Genomic DNA, 17784 nt, shown 5'->3' on the forward strand with positions numbered 1-17784 from the left:
GAAAGTTCCTTCCTTCCTTCCTTCCTTCCTTCCTTCCTTCCTTCCTTCCTTCCTTCCTTCCTTCTTTCCTTGAATATCAAGCCTTGAGAGAAAGAGTAAAAAAATAAATATGCAAGCTGGTGATCAGGTCTTGGAATTAAGCATATAGAAACTATTTATTTTACAGACAGGGATAATAAGACACGAAATACTTTTTCTGATATTCTTTGTATTTTAAGAAATCATCTAAGCTTTAGCTAATTTAAATTTTCTCTTTCTTAATGTTCATCCTGCTCAGATTTTTTAGGAAGAAACCAGTTATTGTTTGTGATATAAGAGTTCACTAGAAACTAAACGAGTTATCAGTGGAGGATTTAGAACAAATCCTATTACATCTGTTGAATTGCTAATACGCTTATTAAAAGTAAAACTATGAGTTTAGCATGTATTCCTCCTTAGGAGGTATTTTACATGCAATTACCATTTCTGTGATCAAATATCAGATGAAAAATGAATGAATTTTTAGGAATATTTAAAACCACATTGGAAAAACAAAGATAATCTGGAAGTAATGATCATTAAATAAAGCAGACTGGTTTTGGCTAAGCTATATCTCAAAATGCACATAGAGTAAGTTATTAAATAAATCTAAGTCAAGACACAAAAACAGATCCCAGAGTGTATAGCTTGGGAGTTGGCACATATAGAAAAGCTACAACATACTACAGAAATTTAGGCATTACGAGTTAAAGTAAAAGTGGGGCAGAGGTGGTATTCAGCAGGTTCCGACCAGTTCTGGAGAACTGGTAGCGGAAATTTTGAGTAGTTCAGAGATACCACCTCTGATTGGCCCTGCCCCCATCTACTATCTGCCTCTCAAGTCCCAGCTGATTGGGAGGAAGTGGGGATTTTGCAGTAACCTTCCTCTGGAGTGGGGAGTGAATAAAGATTTCATAGTATCCTTCCCCTGCCAGTGACGTGCAGTCAGGGGAGGCAGGAGAGGCAGGGCCTCACCACTGTCATCATGAAAAGAAAAAAAATAAAAGGAAAAAGGTTGAGGTAGTTGCTGCCAGAGTCACAGTGGATGACTCTGCTTAGTGCGTAACTGTTTTAAAAAGCCTCAAAAAAAGTGCCCTCTGCAGGAGGATGCGAGAGAACCACGCGCCTCATTCAGTCTAGCTTTATGATCACTTGAGCAGAGTTAAGCAAGGGTTAAAAGCTGAAAAATTCCTTATTTAGATGAGGCACATGGTTCTCTTGCCTCCTCCTGTAGAGGGCATTTTTAGAGGCTTTTTTTAAACAGTTAAGCAGAGTCATCCATTGGGGGCTCTGGCAGCAGCTAAGCCAGCCTGACCTCAGCAGCTCTTGCCTTTTTCTTTTTACGTTTTTTACATTTTCATCATGTCAGACAAGAGCAGAGTTGAAATCCTCTGTGACACATCTGGAAAAGGTATGTGGATCGGAGGGAGGGGGGAGGAATTCAAAATTATAATTTGTAAGTAACTTTTTATTGTAAGTAATTTGTGTGTGTGTGTGTGTTTGTTTCTTCACTTCACTCAAACAAACTCTCTCTCAATTTGAGAGAGAGTTTGTTTGAGAAGAGAGGGGCAGCCTTGTTTGAGAAGAGAGGGGCAGCCTTGTTTGAGAAGAGAGGGGCAGCCTGCAAGCACAGGCGGGTATTTTACCCGCCTCTGGTGGTGAGCTTGCACATTCTTTCTTTTGCCCGTTGTGCCCCCCTTCCCTTTCTCCTCTCCCCCCACCGGGAGCCCTGTCCTGCTCCCCTTCCCCTTTCTTCCTTCTCTCCCCTTTCTTCGCTGGCTGCAACTGAGCGAGGAGGCACCGCGGGGCCAGGTCCCTCACACCCGCATCCAGCCTGCTGGAGCTTGCCGCACTGTGGAAGGAATGAGACCCTGTTGTCCCGCAGAGCCTGCTGCCGCTTGAGCGGGGAGGAGGAGGAGGAGGAGGAGGAGAACGGTGAGGGTTTGTGCTGTCCGGCCAGCCAGGTGGGGAGTAGGTTGGGCGGGAGGTGGGTGGGATAGCTGGCTGGGGAGGGGGGGATCATGGCCGCTCAGGTAACCCCCGAAGCCCCACCGAAGCCCCGCCACTGTGTCCACCATACAAGCAGGACATGTCCCGCTCTATGGTGGACATGGCGCCGGGACTTTAAAGCCCTGCCACTTTGTCCACCATACAGCGGGACGCGTCCCACTCTATGGCAGACACAGCGCTAGGACTTTAAAGCCCTGCCGCAAAGTCCCGGCAGATGCAGATGCATCCCCCTCTATGGTGGACATTGCGGCAGGGCTTTAAAGTCCCAGCGCCGTGTCCGCCCTAGAGCGGAACGCATCAGGGCTTAGGGGGTGGCTTTCTGAAAGCCCCGCTGAAGCCACGGTGGTGGCAGACATAGGGCAGCAGACATAGAGCGACTCTTGCCCACTTGCCTCACTGGCCATAAATCTCACCGCACGTCACTGTCCCCTGCTATGCCTGCCAAGCCATGAAACACCCATCAACCCACGCCCACAGAACCAGTAGTAAAAAAAATTGAATCCCATCACTGAAGTGGGATTTTAAAAAAATCCACTAAGACAAATGTTTAACTCCTGTGTGTCTGTCTCTGTCTCTCTCTCACTCTCACTCACTCTCTCTCCTATCTCACCTCTCCTTTAATGAAACTCAAGATGGCAAACTTATCTAATGCTCCTTCCTCCTCCAATTGTTCCCACAACAACAACCCCGTGAGGTGAGGGAGATTGGCCCATGGTCACTCAGCTGGCTTTCATGGCTAATTTGTCACTAAAACATACCATGCCCTGGTTCCTGGCCTTGTTCCTTAAGCACAAAACCAATCTGGCTCAGTGAATGGATTATAATGGATAACAGATCTCAGAAATCATTTTTCTTTTAAAGTAGATCTCATGATCCAAATTTTATCATATGAGAAACAACCAAGAAATGTAGACACCATTATCATTCTCAGTAAAAAAAAAAAAAAAAAGAACATCCAAGTATCAGTACTGAAAGAATGTCCCCGTTTTCCTAACACTTAAGGAAGTACTTCTTCACATTTAAATCATTGTCCAGTTTACAGCCACAAATCAAAATTTAAACATTAGATTTTAAAGAATTCTACATTTCTACTTTTCTGAAGAAGGCCACATAATTAAGGAATTGTAATGTACAGTCTATAGACGCCATGGCATATATGTGGGGCCAGTAGCATTCATGTTTTCCCTGCTCAAACATTAATATTATAATTTTTTGATATTTACATTTGCTAATTATTTTGAAGCCTCTCAAGATTTGCTGAAATAATAACAAAATGCTTTAGAAAATGTTTGACTAAGTATTTCCATTCCATACCTACCTTTCAGCTTGTCAAAAATAGTCTCAGTGGCTTTACTTTATAGAAAAACACTATTCTTATTAAAATAATGTGAGAATCTAACTGGATTTTAAAAGCATTTGTTATATATCCAATAAATAGAAATTTAAATCCCTAATCTCCTTTAATACCAACATCTTTAGTGTTTACACTTTGGAATGAACAGGTTCTTTTAACCTATATTTAATGAATATTACTACAATTCTTTTATAAGTAAAAGATTTTGGATTTGAACATAGTGATTTTTGTTGTAACATATGACAAACATTTAAAATTTATCATAGTAATTTAAAAAATTGACCATGAGGATAATTCATATATATCTATTAGAATTTGTCTAAATTATGTTGGCAGGAAAGGAAACATATCTCATCCTCTTTGATAGCAATCTACATTTAATACTTCTGTTGTTTAAATAACTGGAAAAGTCACCTAATAATGTTTTACAACTAATTGTACTGTTTGTTTACTATAGGTAAAGGTTCCCCTCGCGCATATGTGCTAGTCGTTCCAGACTCTAGGGGGCGGTACTCATCTCCATTTCAAAGCCAAAGAACCAGCAGTGTCCGAAAATGTCTCTGTGGTCATGTGGCTGGCATGACTAAATACCAAAGGCGCATGGAACGCTGTTACCTTCCCAGCAAAGGTGGTTCCTATTTTTCTACTTGCATTTTTTAGGTGCTTTCAAACAGTTAGATTGGCAGTAGCTGGGACAAATAATGAGAGCTCATTCCATTATGCAGAGTGAGCGTAACGGAGTAAGATTCAAACTGCCGAACTGCAAATCTTTCTGATCGACAAGCTCATCATCTTAGCCACTAAGCCACCACATCCCTCTTGTTTACTATACATTAAAGCAAATAAAATAGATGTGTGACATCAGAAATGAATTCCTTTCCTGAATTTTAATTGCCGTCTATAACTACAAAACCCTAGGAAATGTTAATGTACCTTTTTATTGAATCAGTTGAGTGTAAAGGTATGGAAAATTGCTTTGGCATAGAAATTAATAAAACCTAGAATTTTGAAAATCCTACATTTATTCAATATATTTTCCAAAGAGATAACTTTGTCTATACAAGTACAATTCTGCAAAAAAATGCTAAATAAATGTTTTATTTCTCAGTGTGAAAAATTACAGCAAGATTCTATACCCTATTTATGTTCTTAACATGAATAATTATGTGGAGCCAGCTGCACTCAGAATTCCCCATTCCATTCAGATTTCTCTATGCCAATGCTATGAAGTAAGCATGTACTGAACGCATTAACATGAGTTTATATTACAACTATTATCAAGAGTTCATTCTCGGTGGGAACTATAATCAGCAACCTTCAGATATCAATTTTTATCATGAAAGGTAATCCTTCAACAGAATTACAAAACGCAAACATATACCTCTCTGGAAAATTACAAGGTTTACAGCACTTAAAAACCACCTCAGCTGCCTAGGATCGGAGTCTAACAACAGCACTTGCAGTACAACTTGGTAATTGAATCACATTAACAGTACAGCAAAAATAAGTATCAGTGTGCAGAGTCTTACTTTAACTTCCACCGTCTTCCCATTGCGGTCAATATGCCTCTCAAGATATTCTGAAGACAGTAGATCACTGAAACAATAGGAAAAAAAATATTTATTTATTTATCAAATCTATATGCCTCTCATCTCACAAGAAAAATTATACACACACAGTTATTTTCCACTATATCTCTGTGCTAACCACCTAATAAAAAGTACCATTTGTGAATAAACCTGATAGAAACTATTTTTTTAGGTATGTTCATATATATGCTAAAAACACTTGGCAGGTAAATCCACTAAGCCTCTCTTTCACATGCAATATTTTTCTCATTACAACGTATACAACATCTACACTTAAGGATAACTCGGTTGCTTTTATATAAGCCCTCTTCTCAAATAAAATATAAAATTTATTATACAATATTGATTCCATGACTGCTATCACTGTCTCACAAACAGTATTATCTAAAAATCAGTTTGCCAAAAAAATGTATTACTTTTTTCTAAATATGATAAAGCAAACAACATGCATCAGAACTCATTTCTTTTTGCTTTTGTCATTTTAATTCTCTTGTATGTATTAACATATTATGAAACATTTCTGCACAATATCATCTTTATTTCAAATATTCTCTCATAGTTACTAAGGTGATTAGCTCCGTGGAAGTAAGCATTTTGGTCACAAGGGATTCTGGCATGTTATAAATCAGAGATGGCAAATTTGTGGCGTCAGGGTGGCATCACATGACATATCGCAACGTTTTTCCCCTTCATTAAACCATGCATTGGCATGGCCACAGTGTGACGCATCTAGCCCACAAGTCATGAGCTTGACAGCCCTTTTAAAAATATTCCTAAAACCTTAAAAGGTGATAAGAGTTCAGGGCACAGACATAGTGAGTTTCTCAAAATCCCTAGCATAATTCTCATGGACATCAGGAGGCATGCTTTTCGACCCTTTTGAAACTCAAAGTATCTGTTGTAAGATTGAAATACTTCTCAAATATTCAGAATTCAGAGTTTTTCAAATTCAAAATTGAGTATTTTGAGCAGAAATGTCTTAATTTGAAACTCTATGCATCTCCTAAATATTAGCAAGTTTTCAGGGCATCCTACCTTCTGACTTAAGAGCATGTGTCATGTGTATATAAGCAATTTCATACAATATCCATGTGCTACAAGAAAGCGGGCATTTTTGAAAGGAAATACACTCTTTATTTTTAAAATTATTCCTAGGTTCCACAGAGAGAAAATTGCCTGGAAATGCTTTTCACAGCCATGATTGGTGCAATCAACACCTCTTTTGTGAATGTGAAGCACACTTCACCCAAGAATCATCCTGACATTTAATCTAACATCACTTAAGGTAAAAAGCATGTTTAAAAAATCAGATTTCTAGAACCTTTTAATGCAATGCATAACATTTCATTAATTTTTATAAGTGGCTGGACAAACAACAGTACAATATTTGTTTTGAAGAACTCTGAACCTAGATATACACATGATTCATTAAACCTGATGGGCAGCTTGATAAAATTTTAAGCAAATAATATACAAATATTAACTCAGTTGTTATATAGCATGATGGAGCTGGGTACATACACTGATACACCACAAAAACAGTCTAAAGCACTCAAGACATTTAAAATACACATTAAATTGTGACCAATTACCAATCTAATGCCAATGATTCCTGCTTATTACATAATTTTTTGCAATATTATATATAACAAAGTCCTTTTTAATCTGACAGTAAGGGGAAAACATAAAATCATCCTGAATGAATTGAACAATGCAACAGATAAGCAGCAACATAACTGGTGTGGTGATTTATACAAATGTTACAGTAAATAAAACATGAGCATAATAAGATAGTTCGACCCTATGTTAAAGACACCAGGGTAAGAACCAGAAAACCTTAAGCATAAAATCATGTGGAAAACTTGAGCCAATCAGTCTCTCCCAGCCCTATGAAAACAGCAATGGAAAACCACTTTGAAAAATATTGTCAAGGAACTGCCTGGATTTATTCAGGCAGTTCCAGGCAATTAAGTCATGGTTTAAATTCTGCTTTCTGTGACTGCTAATAGCAGCACACCAGTTATACTTTTTCTGCCTTTTCTGTCTTTGGGGAATAAAGAAAATAGCTAGCAGGTTTTATTACAGAATTTCCTATTTTTTAAATAGAATTCACAAAATGCATGGGGGGAGGGGTAGCTAGAAAACTTTGATTCTACTATATCTATAACTCTACTCTCACCTTTTTTATAACTGTTATCTCACTGCAGATCTCACTGTCCTTTAAAATATTAATGCCCTTGGCCTTGGGTCAACAAAATACTGTCCATTGTAGTTTCTACTATTGCTAGTATGAATAAATCTTTGAGGACTAAGAACATACAGTCCTTGAGTTACAACAGTATTTGGGATCAGAATTTCCACTGCTAAGCAATATGATCATAAAGTGCAAGTCACATCACCACACTGCTTAACAATGTCAATCCCAATGTGTCATTGTATTATGTTGCTAAATGAATTCTACCATTTGTTAGGTGGGGACCCAAGCTATCTTTGGCTTGGTCCTGTCCATCTACAATGCTCGGTAAGATAAGGAATTGCCTTCTCTTCAAGTCTCCCTACCCACCTATTTCCCAACCTTGTCTCTTTCGTTGCCAGCCTTCTCCTGCCACCAGCTTCTCCTGCTGCCCAGGTGCCCACCACCACACCATGCAACAATATTGTACTGGCAAGCACTTTCTTTTGTGCCTCTTCCTTCACACTGATGCAGCCAGGGTTTGTCTTGCACCTTGTCCTCCAAATTGAGGCCTTGGCCTTGCACTGACACAAAGAGGGGCCCAGTCAGCACTGTAATGGTATGCAGTGTCATGGCCATGGCCACTGTGACAATGGGCAGGATCAGCTGGCAACAGTGAGAAGAAGAGCAGTCAAAAGGCAGTTTAAGTGCAGGTGAGTTCAAATGCGCTAAACATGAGCACACAGGGACACTACAACAGTCAGAACTTCAAGATGGCCCTAAGTCTCTTTGTTCAGCACCGTTGTAATTTCAAATGTTTGCTGAACAAATGGATATTAAGTGATGATTATCTGTACTTTCTTATTTTTGTTACAACTGCTTTCTGGAAATTGTTATCCATTCTGTTTATCAAGGAATTGGTGATTTAACTTGCTCCAACCACTGAATCATATTAATGATCTAGATAACTAGAAAATGGCAAGATAACTTAGCTTAAAGTTATCTCATTTGGTCTACAGATTAAACCAATGAGATAGAAATCAGGAGACTGAAAGTTGTATCCCACCTTGGGCACAAAGCTGGCTAGGTGACTTTGGCTGATTTACACCTTCTAAATCCTAGAAAGGAGACAATGGCAAGCCACTTCTGAACTATCTAACTCAATCCAAGAGCTGGCTGGACAGAATCAATTAGTCAGAGACTAATTACAGGTAGCTAAATTTCTTTGTAGTTGTTAATGTATATTAAATATTCATCAGTTGCCGGACTACAATATTTAAAAATAAATTCTTGATACATCATCATCACTCTCATCAAGAAAGAGGAAAGGACATATTTTTTTTCTTCCTCAGAAGAACCAGAGAAGTTTTTTTAAAGAGCTAAAATACAGGAATAATTCTCAGTAGAATAGTTCTCCGTGAGCAAAGTTTTTTTATGATTTTCAACAACTCCACGAGCAAAGCTTTCTTTGTGATTTTCCACAACTGAAAGGCAGAGGATGAGACAATCCTACAGCACAGCTGCTAAAGAGATGAGGAACTAGGCAGAAAACATGTTTAAGAATAAAATACACCTGTGGTTTAGTATCTTCTTTGAAACATAAACCCACTCTCTGGATAAAAATGATGGCACACAAAACAATATACAATTAGGTTCCAAAGAGTATTTTATAGCAAACACATGTGCACTTGACTTTTTACAAGGGAAGTCATAAATGTTAATAATATCCAGAGCACTATTATGTCTGAGTTCTTGCTTAAAGCCATAGTTTAATGTATTATTATATTACTTATAATTTTATTTTGAAGCTTCATCAGTGCATTCCAAGTTCTGAATTGAACTGAAGCAATATAAGTCATTTCTTATATATTATGTTTGCCAATACATATGTTGTTATTCATAATATGAATTCTTAAAATGGTTATTATTTCTTTAAAATTACATATGTATGTATCTATCTATAGCCACACATTGCTCAATAAACCATTTTCTTCTTTCAATCATTTTTGGTTTTTATCAATGGTTTAATTTTTAGAACATAAATACAGAGATTGATAATATAGTAAAATAAAAAATGCCTCCAGAAAACTCTTTGGAGTGGCTCCAAAAATTTTCACCAAAACAAAACCAACAACTTCTCAGATAATTCGATAAGCCAAAATAGAATTTTCTTCCTGCATTAACTGAGAAAGCTCAGACAAGGAGCTGCTGATGCAGTTTTACAGAGGAATTATTGAGTTTGTCATTTGTACCTAAATAACTGCCTGGTTTGACACAGCAACAAAATAGAACAGGTACAGATTTCAATGGATAGTTAGGATTGCAGAAAAATATTACCAGTCTGCTTTCCACTGAGGATCAGTATACTGCCTGAACCAGAAAGAGGGCTGAGAAAATATCTGCAGACCTCTCATAATCTATTTCGATTTCTCCCCTTAGAATGCTGCTGTAGAGCATTGCATGCCAAAACAACTACCACAAAGCTAGTTTGTTCCCCTGTCCCATCACTCTGCTGAACAATCAATTCCCACAGGACTTCTCATCTTTCTCATCTTCTCATCTTTCCTACTGCCTTCTCTTATTGGTTTCTTGTGATTCATCAATTGTTGTTTGTAATGATTAACAATTGTAACTATGATTTACGATCTATGATGATTACTTGTTGTTTATATGTACAGTATGAGTTTATGCACCAGAGACAAATTCCGTGTGTGTCTAATCACACTTGACCAATAAAGAATTGAATTTATTCTATTCTATTCCATTCCACTCTATTAAGATGAATTGCTAAATTCCAACATGGAGAGGGGAATTGAACTGATCTTAATTATCCAACCACAAACCCCCAGAACAAGACCACAAGATCTTGAGCAGCTGCCCATCAATCATTTATAGACATACATTTAATTAGGAAGAACCAAAAGCAAGAAGTCTGACTGAAGAAATCTCAAAGCAAGAAAACAATTGTCAAAATACCTAAACACATCTTACTATGTGGCCAAGGGCATCTACAGCTGAGTCAAAATGATAAATGACAAAAGCTGGGGGCAACATACTGTGCCCATTTTTTGTCTGTTAGATACAAATAAAAAAGGGCTGGGTCAATCCTGGGAAGATCTCTGAGACATTTTAAAAGCCAAGGACTCTCTTCAAATTCAAAGTTCCAAACAGCTTTATCGTGAGCCCAGACAAATCCAGGCAGGCACTGCCAAATGCTTAGCAAGCCATCACAAGTTGCAGATGGAAAATAGTTGGTTACTATTATTAATTTACTGGCTACAAAATCATTCCATTGAGAGAGAGAAAAAAATAAAGTGACAAAATGAGAATCAAATGAGCTTGCCAAAAGTGATTCCATAGAATTTCTTATCATTATTGCAGGGACATCAGAAATTGTTTCTTCAAGTTGGTGTAAGCTCAGAATCATGATATCAGTGATCGTTTCATGACTTCTGCCAACAAGAGACAAAGACAAGCTGAGCCTGGGAGGAACAACGTGAAATAATTCAGAACAAGGTTACTGATTTCAGCTTTTGGATTTCCTGGGATAGAATTCTGCTGCAGACCAGACCAAGCAAAAATTGGTGATCCTATATGATATGCAACTGTTGATATGTATGTATTATTACACAGAATAATATTCATGTTGATGAATGATGTAGAGAAAGAGAAGCAGGAAGTGAATGGCCACAATGGTTTGTTATTGATGTGTTTTATCTAGTTTTGAATGCATGTATATTTTAGCTATAAGCATTTTGGGTATATATCTTCAGACAAAAAGGCTATGAATAAATGTGAAATGGAAGATGGAGCCAGATCTACAACTAATGGGGAATCCTGAACTTATTGCCAGTCCTGAAATGGATATACTCAAAGAATCTGCTCAAGACATTGGAAGCTCAGCCTTTTCTTTATAAATGCATTAACTTCCTTGATGGCCTCTTTAAAAAAATGCTGACTTAAGTCTTCCCTAGAATAGCACCGGAAGTGAAAAGGATTAGTAAACTTTTTATATGCATTTCAAAGTGCACCTACTTCAACAAAGGCAGCATTACAGTTTTTCAACATGTGGTCTTAGAGTATAAAGAACTGGGATGTTTTCAGTAAGGGAGAGTGCACTTAATAACGGCAGCAAGACTGTTGGTGGCGCAATATTGGAAGAAGGAAGACTTGCCTACAATTCAAGAATGGACATTGAAAGTCACAAATTTAGCCGAGATGGCTAAAATATCTGCATATCTTAAAGACCACTCAAATGAGAGATATAAACGAGACTGGAAAAAATGGATTGATTATATACAAAATAAATATGGGACTAAGAAATTCCAGATAGCCTATGCTTAAGATCAGGAATGATTTAAATTGTTTAAAGATAGCTTAGCAAGAAGGAGCTAAGCTCAATGTAGAGATGTTGTTAATTTCTTATTCTTTTCTTTTCAATATATTTTAGACCGTGTTTGTTAAAAATCTATACCGTGTACGGGTTCTGGGAAGTCAGGGGGGGAAGGATGTGGGGGGTCGGGGGGAGGGTGGGGGGAGGGAATATATTAGGTTAGACAAGATGTGTTAGATCTCAAGGTAATGTGACTTCACATGCATACTGTTCTTTTTTAATCTTTCTTTAAAAATAGGATAGGCCAAGTATATTGATATGTAGTGGAAATACACCAAGGAGCGGACGAGTGGGAAAGAAGAAAGATGGGCAGAGAGGGATGGGAGAGAGGATGGGAGGGAAATGTGAGAAGGAAGGGGGGAGTGGATGGGGAGAGAGGAGTGGTAGAGGGGGAGGGGAAGTAGGGTAGAGGGGGATGATGGAGGGAAGATAGAAAGTTGGTAGGTGGCGGAAGAAAGAGGTGTATGGAGAGCGGAAGAGTTATATTGGGTTTCTATTTTCTGGGGCCTTGGTGACAAGAGGAATTGATGCAATTATTGTTTAATGCTGTATGGTGTTGGCTATGTACAGTATACATGTGAGTGTATGAAAATGAAAATGAAAATAAAAAATTTGTGAGGATAAGGGAAAAAAAGAACTGGGATATTCTTCAGTAAGGGAGAGGAGAGGGGAGGGGAGGAGGAGAAAAGGAGAAGAGAGGGGAGAGGAGAAGGAGGAGGACAGGAGAGGGGAGAAATGTTTAGTACTCTATTTTTGTCATATTACATATTTCTGTAGAATTTAAATGTAGAATCTTGAGATGATCCTCAAAAGTCTTTCTGTTATATTATGCCTGATATAATTTAAATTATGAATTTACATTTTAAAATATAAAGTTACACAATACCTATCTTTAAAAATTGCTTTGAAGTAAGAATCAGGCGTATCAAGATGAAGCGATTATGGTTAGTATTTCAGACAAACAACATTAAAAGAGTTCTTTTTTATAAGAGGGCAAGTGTATAGAGAGAACCGTATTGATAATGGAAATAATCTGTTTTAAATTCTGTAGGAAAATGAAATCAGTTGAAATCTGTTCAGACCAGGTTTGGAGTTTATTAGACAACCTGTAACCCCTTAGCTCATCTTTTCAGAGACATTTCCTTACCAAATTTAACCATGACACAACTTCTACAGGTAGTCCTCAAGTTAGCATTGGATTTTGTGTTGTAAATCAAGGCACTAATAGGATTAAGCCCAATTTCTCAACCATTTTATAGCAATCATTAAGCAAATCACACAGTGTTAAATGTACTCCAATGGGCATTTTTTTCCTGGAAACAATCATGTGACCACAAATTGTGGTCACATGACTGCAAGACACTGCAACCAGTTGTAAATGTGAGCCAGTCGCTAAGTGCCCAAAAGGCAGTTTTATGACAGGGAGAGAAGATTTACAACATTTTAGGACAATTGGGAATGCTTTAGAGGCTGTAAAGCATCCTTTCTGAGGCCATCATTACTTCAAACGATCATTAAAAGACAAGTCATAAGTTGAGGACCTGCCTGTAATATACAGCCTTCACTGTATATGTTAGATGCATACAGAGATATATCTGCCTTTGAAATAGTACATGTATAGCACAAACCTCAGCAAAGGAAATGTTTTACCACATTTTGTATTATGTCTAAGGTGACCAGATGTCCCGATTTCGGCGGGACAGTCACGATTTATAACAATTTGTCCCATGTCCCGGGCCGTTTTAAAAAAGTCCCGATTTTCTGGCTTCATGTTGAAAGCCCAGTGGATTTGCTTAAGAAATCCTAACCGGGGAAAGACAAAAGGCACTCTGCTAAACCCTCTCTCTGTCTCAGTACTTTCATTGAAGATATTAAAACGTTAAAGCAACAAAACGGAACCCCCCCACACCCTTTTACCTCATTTTATAAGAGTTCCAGGAAATACTTGGCTAGAGAAGTCGCGAGTGTTTCTTCCTGGATTTTCCGGAGAGGAGGGGTATGGAGGTTGGAGGTCGGCTTGTGTGGAAAAAATGGTGGCAAAGTTTCTTTGAAAAATATTTCCCTGGGACTAATAATTTCACCATTTTAATTTGCTCAGTTCTTTGTATTAACATCTACATCATTCTGGATTGACTTGGAGTGTCTGCCTGCTGGTAAGTGAGCTGGATTTTTTTCTTTTATGTTTTTAATGTATTTTAAAATAATATTTTATTTATTGTGTATAGGATTTTTTAAAATAGTTTTATTCTGTGTGGATTCTTTTTTTAAATTGTCTTAGACTATTTAAAAAAAGATTCTATCCAAAATAAATTGAAGTGAAACCATTTTTAAAAATTCTATGCACAATACTTTGAAATAGATTGTGCATAGAATTTTTAAAAATAGTTTTACTTAAATTTATTCTGTGTGGAATAGTTTGAAATGTTTTACTTCAATTTATTCTGTGTGGATTCTTTTTTTAAATTGTCTTAGACTATTTAAAAAAAGATTCTATCCAAAATAAATTGAAGTGAAACCATTTTTAAAAATTCTATGCACAATACTTTGAAATAGATTGTGCATAGAATTTTTAAAAATAGTTTTACTTAAATTTATTCTGTGTGGAATAGTTTGAAATGTTTTACTTCAATTTATTCTGTGTGGATTCTTTTTTTAAATTGTCTTAGACTATTTAAAAAAAGATTCTATCCAAAATACAAAATACCAGCTGCAATTATTCACTTAAGAACTGTGGCAAGAAAGGTGGTATAGTGACCAAAGTTACAATGGCATTGAAAAAAGTGACTGATGACCATTTTTCACACTTAGTGACCATTTTCACACTTAGCGACCGTTGCAGATCCTCATGGTCACGTGATCAAAATTTTGATGTTTGGCAACAGTTACAATTTATATTTGTAAATTGTAGTTATGTTGAAATAAAAAAAATATTACAATACTATTTTTGCGTTATATGAAAATTTTTGTTGCTCCGTATAAAATTTTTAATCAAACACACCCCCCCCTGGTCAAAGGTGTCCCTCTTTACCAATCTGAAAATCTGGTCACCTTAATTATGTCATAAATTGCTTTACAATAATTTTTATGTCACATTTTTTTTTCCTAAAATTTGCCAAATTTCCATTCTACAGGAACCATGGGTCCTGGTTTTTGGACACATTCTCTAAGTTTGACGTAGTTGGTTCAAAAATGAACCTTTTAATGAATCTACATACTATCTGGATGATTTGCCAGTGCTCATAAGCAGTGTTTATGATTTGGTTTCCCTCTGCAAGAGATGTGTCTTTGCTCCCTATTATTTCCATCTGGTATTTCTCCCACAGATGGCAACAAAGCAGTTCAGAAACATTCTGAATGTTCTTCCAAGAAAGTCAATCTTTTTTGGCCAGTGAGAATCGTATTCTAAAAAGAAGGAACCTTCCCCAAATAACTGCTCCAAGTGGTATAATTTTCACACTAGTTAGGAATGCAGGAATTCAACTTTTGCACAGATCCATGCCAACATTGAAAAGGAGCTTTGCTTCCAAAACAGACCGATACTGGAGGCTGGATTCATTACAATAAACAGGCCAAACGTTTAAGAAAACTAAGTCATCAGGGAGTGACATTTTTAGTCTCAGAGAGGATGAGGAGAAGGTTTTGTGAAGAACAAAGGATGATGAGGGTAGCAGCAAACTCAAACCTATGACAGATGGGGGGGGCGGGAAATACTTTGCTACTCAATGTCTCCATTCAGGCATGTAAAAGCTCTCTAAGCTTTCAAATGAAACAACTTACTTCCCTGGAGAATTTTTTCCTCCATCAAGGTGGGAAAGAGCTACCTTCTATATTGAAATTTTGATAAGACTACCATATTTTTCAGAGTATAAGATGCACCTTCCCCCCCCCCCAAAAAAAGAGGGTGAAAATAAGGGTGCATTTTATACACTGAATACAGCGTTTTTGTTCTCCTGAAATCCTGCCCCCTTTGCAAAACTGGACCTGTAGAGGGTTTGGAATATCTGCAAAGTGCTCCTGGGAGCTGGGGACAGGCCGTTTTTTGCTCATTCCCCCCCAGCCCCCAGGAGCACTCTATAAGCCTCCCAAAGCCTATACATTCCCTGTTTTTTGCAAAAAAACGGGCCCGTTTTCACAAAAAAAATTTCATTTTGGGGGGTGGTGGCAGCCCCAGGAGTACTTTGCAGGCCTCTCAAACTCTCTGCATGCCCTGTTTTTCACAAAAACCGAGGCGTGAAGAGGGTTTAGGAGGCCTGCAGAGTGCAAAAACATTTTTTTTAACCTCTTCAAAATCTTGGTGTGTCTTATACTCTGGTGCGTCTTATAGTCTGAAAAATATGGTATATAACTGGACTAAATTATATCTTTTGAATTTGGCCACTTCAGGGTTTTTTGTTTAGTTTGGGGTTTTTTTTCTAGATATTATAGAACTTTAGGATCCTTTCTTAGGATAGGATAAAGCTGGGGATCAGCATAAATCAGAAGATGCTGACAATGAGTGGTCAAGGTGCCAAATGGCATTCCTAGATAGAATCTATATAACTTCAAATTAAATTATATGTAAAATGTTAAGGAAAAGTGTTTAATTCTTTTTCTTTGGGAATTGTGACAGATACTTGATAAGATTGAAAATCCCTGAAATGCATGCTGAGCATTTGTACATGTAATGTTCAGGTTCAAGTTCCAACAACTCTATCTGCATATGTACATTGACATCAGAAGGAAACCACCATCATTCCAATCAGAATTGTAAAATAGATTCACCAGGACTCTGACTCAGGTTCATATTCAGCTTTCCTTCTCAGAAGGAAATTTTAGCCCATAATCAATCAACAAGATGCTCCTACATGGTCTTGTCTTGAAGGATTTATACAACAATCAAACATTCCTATAAGTATTCATAAAATAATTATTAGATGAAGGAGAATCACAGACTAGTTCAGGGTCCAAAGTACACAGAACTCTATTCTCACATTCTGCATTCGGAAGATACAGTAGTGCATTCTCAGGTCAGTGAAATATCAGTGAAATAGACAGGCAAACCTTATGACAGCCATCACAAATTTACTCTAGTGCATTCCACATAGCACCTCTTTCTGCTTAAAGCTCCATCTTACCATTGAACATAGCTGGTATTCCTCAACTAGATTGTTAAAATTGGTGTGTGTGTGCGTGTGCGCGTGCGCGTGCGCACGCACACACACACTCACACACTCACACACACACACCAGGGCTCCAACATCAGACTATGACCAAAGCAAAAAAAAGTAGATTTAAATTAAGGTGATCAGATTTTCAGATTGGTAAAGAGGGACACCTTTGACGGGGGGGGTGATTAAAAATTTTATACGGAGCAACAAAATTTTTCATACAACGCAAAAATAGTATTGTAATATTTTTTTTATTTCAACATAACTACAATTTAGAAATATAAATTGTAACTGTTGCCAAACATCAAAATTTTGATCACGTGACCATGAGGATGCTGCAATGGTCGCTCAGTGTGAAAATGGTCGCTAAGTGTGAAAAATGGTCATCAGTCACTTTTTTCAATGCCATTGTAACTTTGGTCACTATACCACCTTTCTTGCCACAGTTCTTAAGTGAATAACTGCAGCTGGTATTTTGTATTTTGGATAGAATCTTTTTTTAAATAGCCTAAGACAATTTTAAAAAAGAATCCACACAGAATAAATTGAAGTAAAACATTTCAAACTATTCTTTCTATGCACAATATATTTCAAAGTATTGTGCATAGAATTTTTAAACATGGTTTCACTTCAATTTATTGTGGATAGAATCTTTTTTTAAATAGTCTAAGACAATTTAAAAAAAAATCCACACAGAATTTTAAAAAATCCTATGCACAATAAATAAAATATTATTTTAAAATACATTAAAAAAATAAAAGAAAAAAAACCCAGCTCACTTACCAGCAGGCTTGCACTCCAAGTGTACCCAGAATGATGTAGATGTTAATACAAAGAACTGAGCAAATTGAAATGGTGAAATTAGTCAGGGAAACATTTTTCAAAGAAACCTTGCCACCATTTTTTCTAGACCTTCAACCTCCGTGCCCCTCCCCTCCGGAAAATCCAGGAAGTAACACTCGTGGCCCCTCTAGCCAAGCGTTTCCTGGAGCTCTATGGTACTTGGTAATTTTTTCTTATAAAATGAGGTAAAAGGGTGGGAGGGGTCCGTTTTGTTGCTTTAACGTTTTAATATCTTCAATGAAAGTACTGAGACAGAG

The 17784-nt window shown here is 37.3% G+C and overlaps 1 protein-coding gene across 4 annotated transcripts in view; it reads right to left on the bottom strand.

Moving 5' to 3' along the window:
- Window positions 1-17784, bottom strand: part of ADAM22 (ADAM metallopeptidase domain 22) — a 154305-nt gene that overhangs the window by 84079 nt on the left and 52442 nt on the right. For all 4 annotated transcript variants that reach the window (XM_087712637.1, XM_087712635.1, XM_087712636.1 and 1 more), the window contains exon 4: window positions 4912-4978. In XM_087712637.1, the coding sequence (XP_087568763.1) occupies window positions 4912-4978 (67 nt within the window). The remainder of the gene's footprint in view (window positions 1-4911; window positions 4979-17784) is intronic.

The sequence above is a fragment of the Thamnophis sirtalis genome, unplaced genomic scaffold, assembly GCF_051295495.1.
Source record: "Thamnophis sirtalis isolate CommonGarterSnake01/CBP01778 unplaced genomic scaffold, rThaSir2_p1.2 scaffold_4, whole genome shotgun sequence".
Taxonomy (NCBI): domain Eukaryota; kingdom Metazoa; phylum Chordata; class Lepidosauria; order Squamata; family Natricidae; genus Thamnophis; species Thamnophis sirtalis.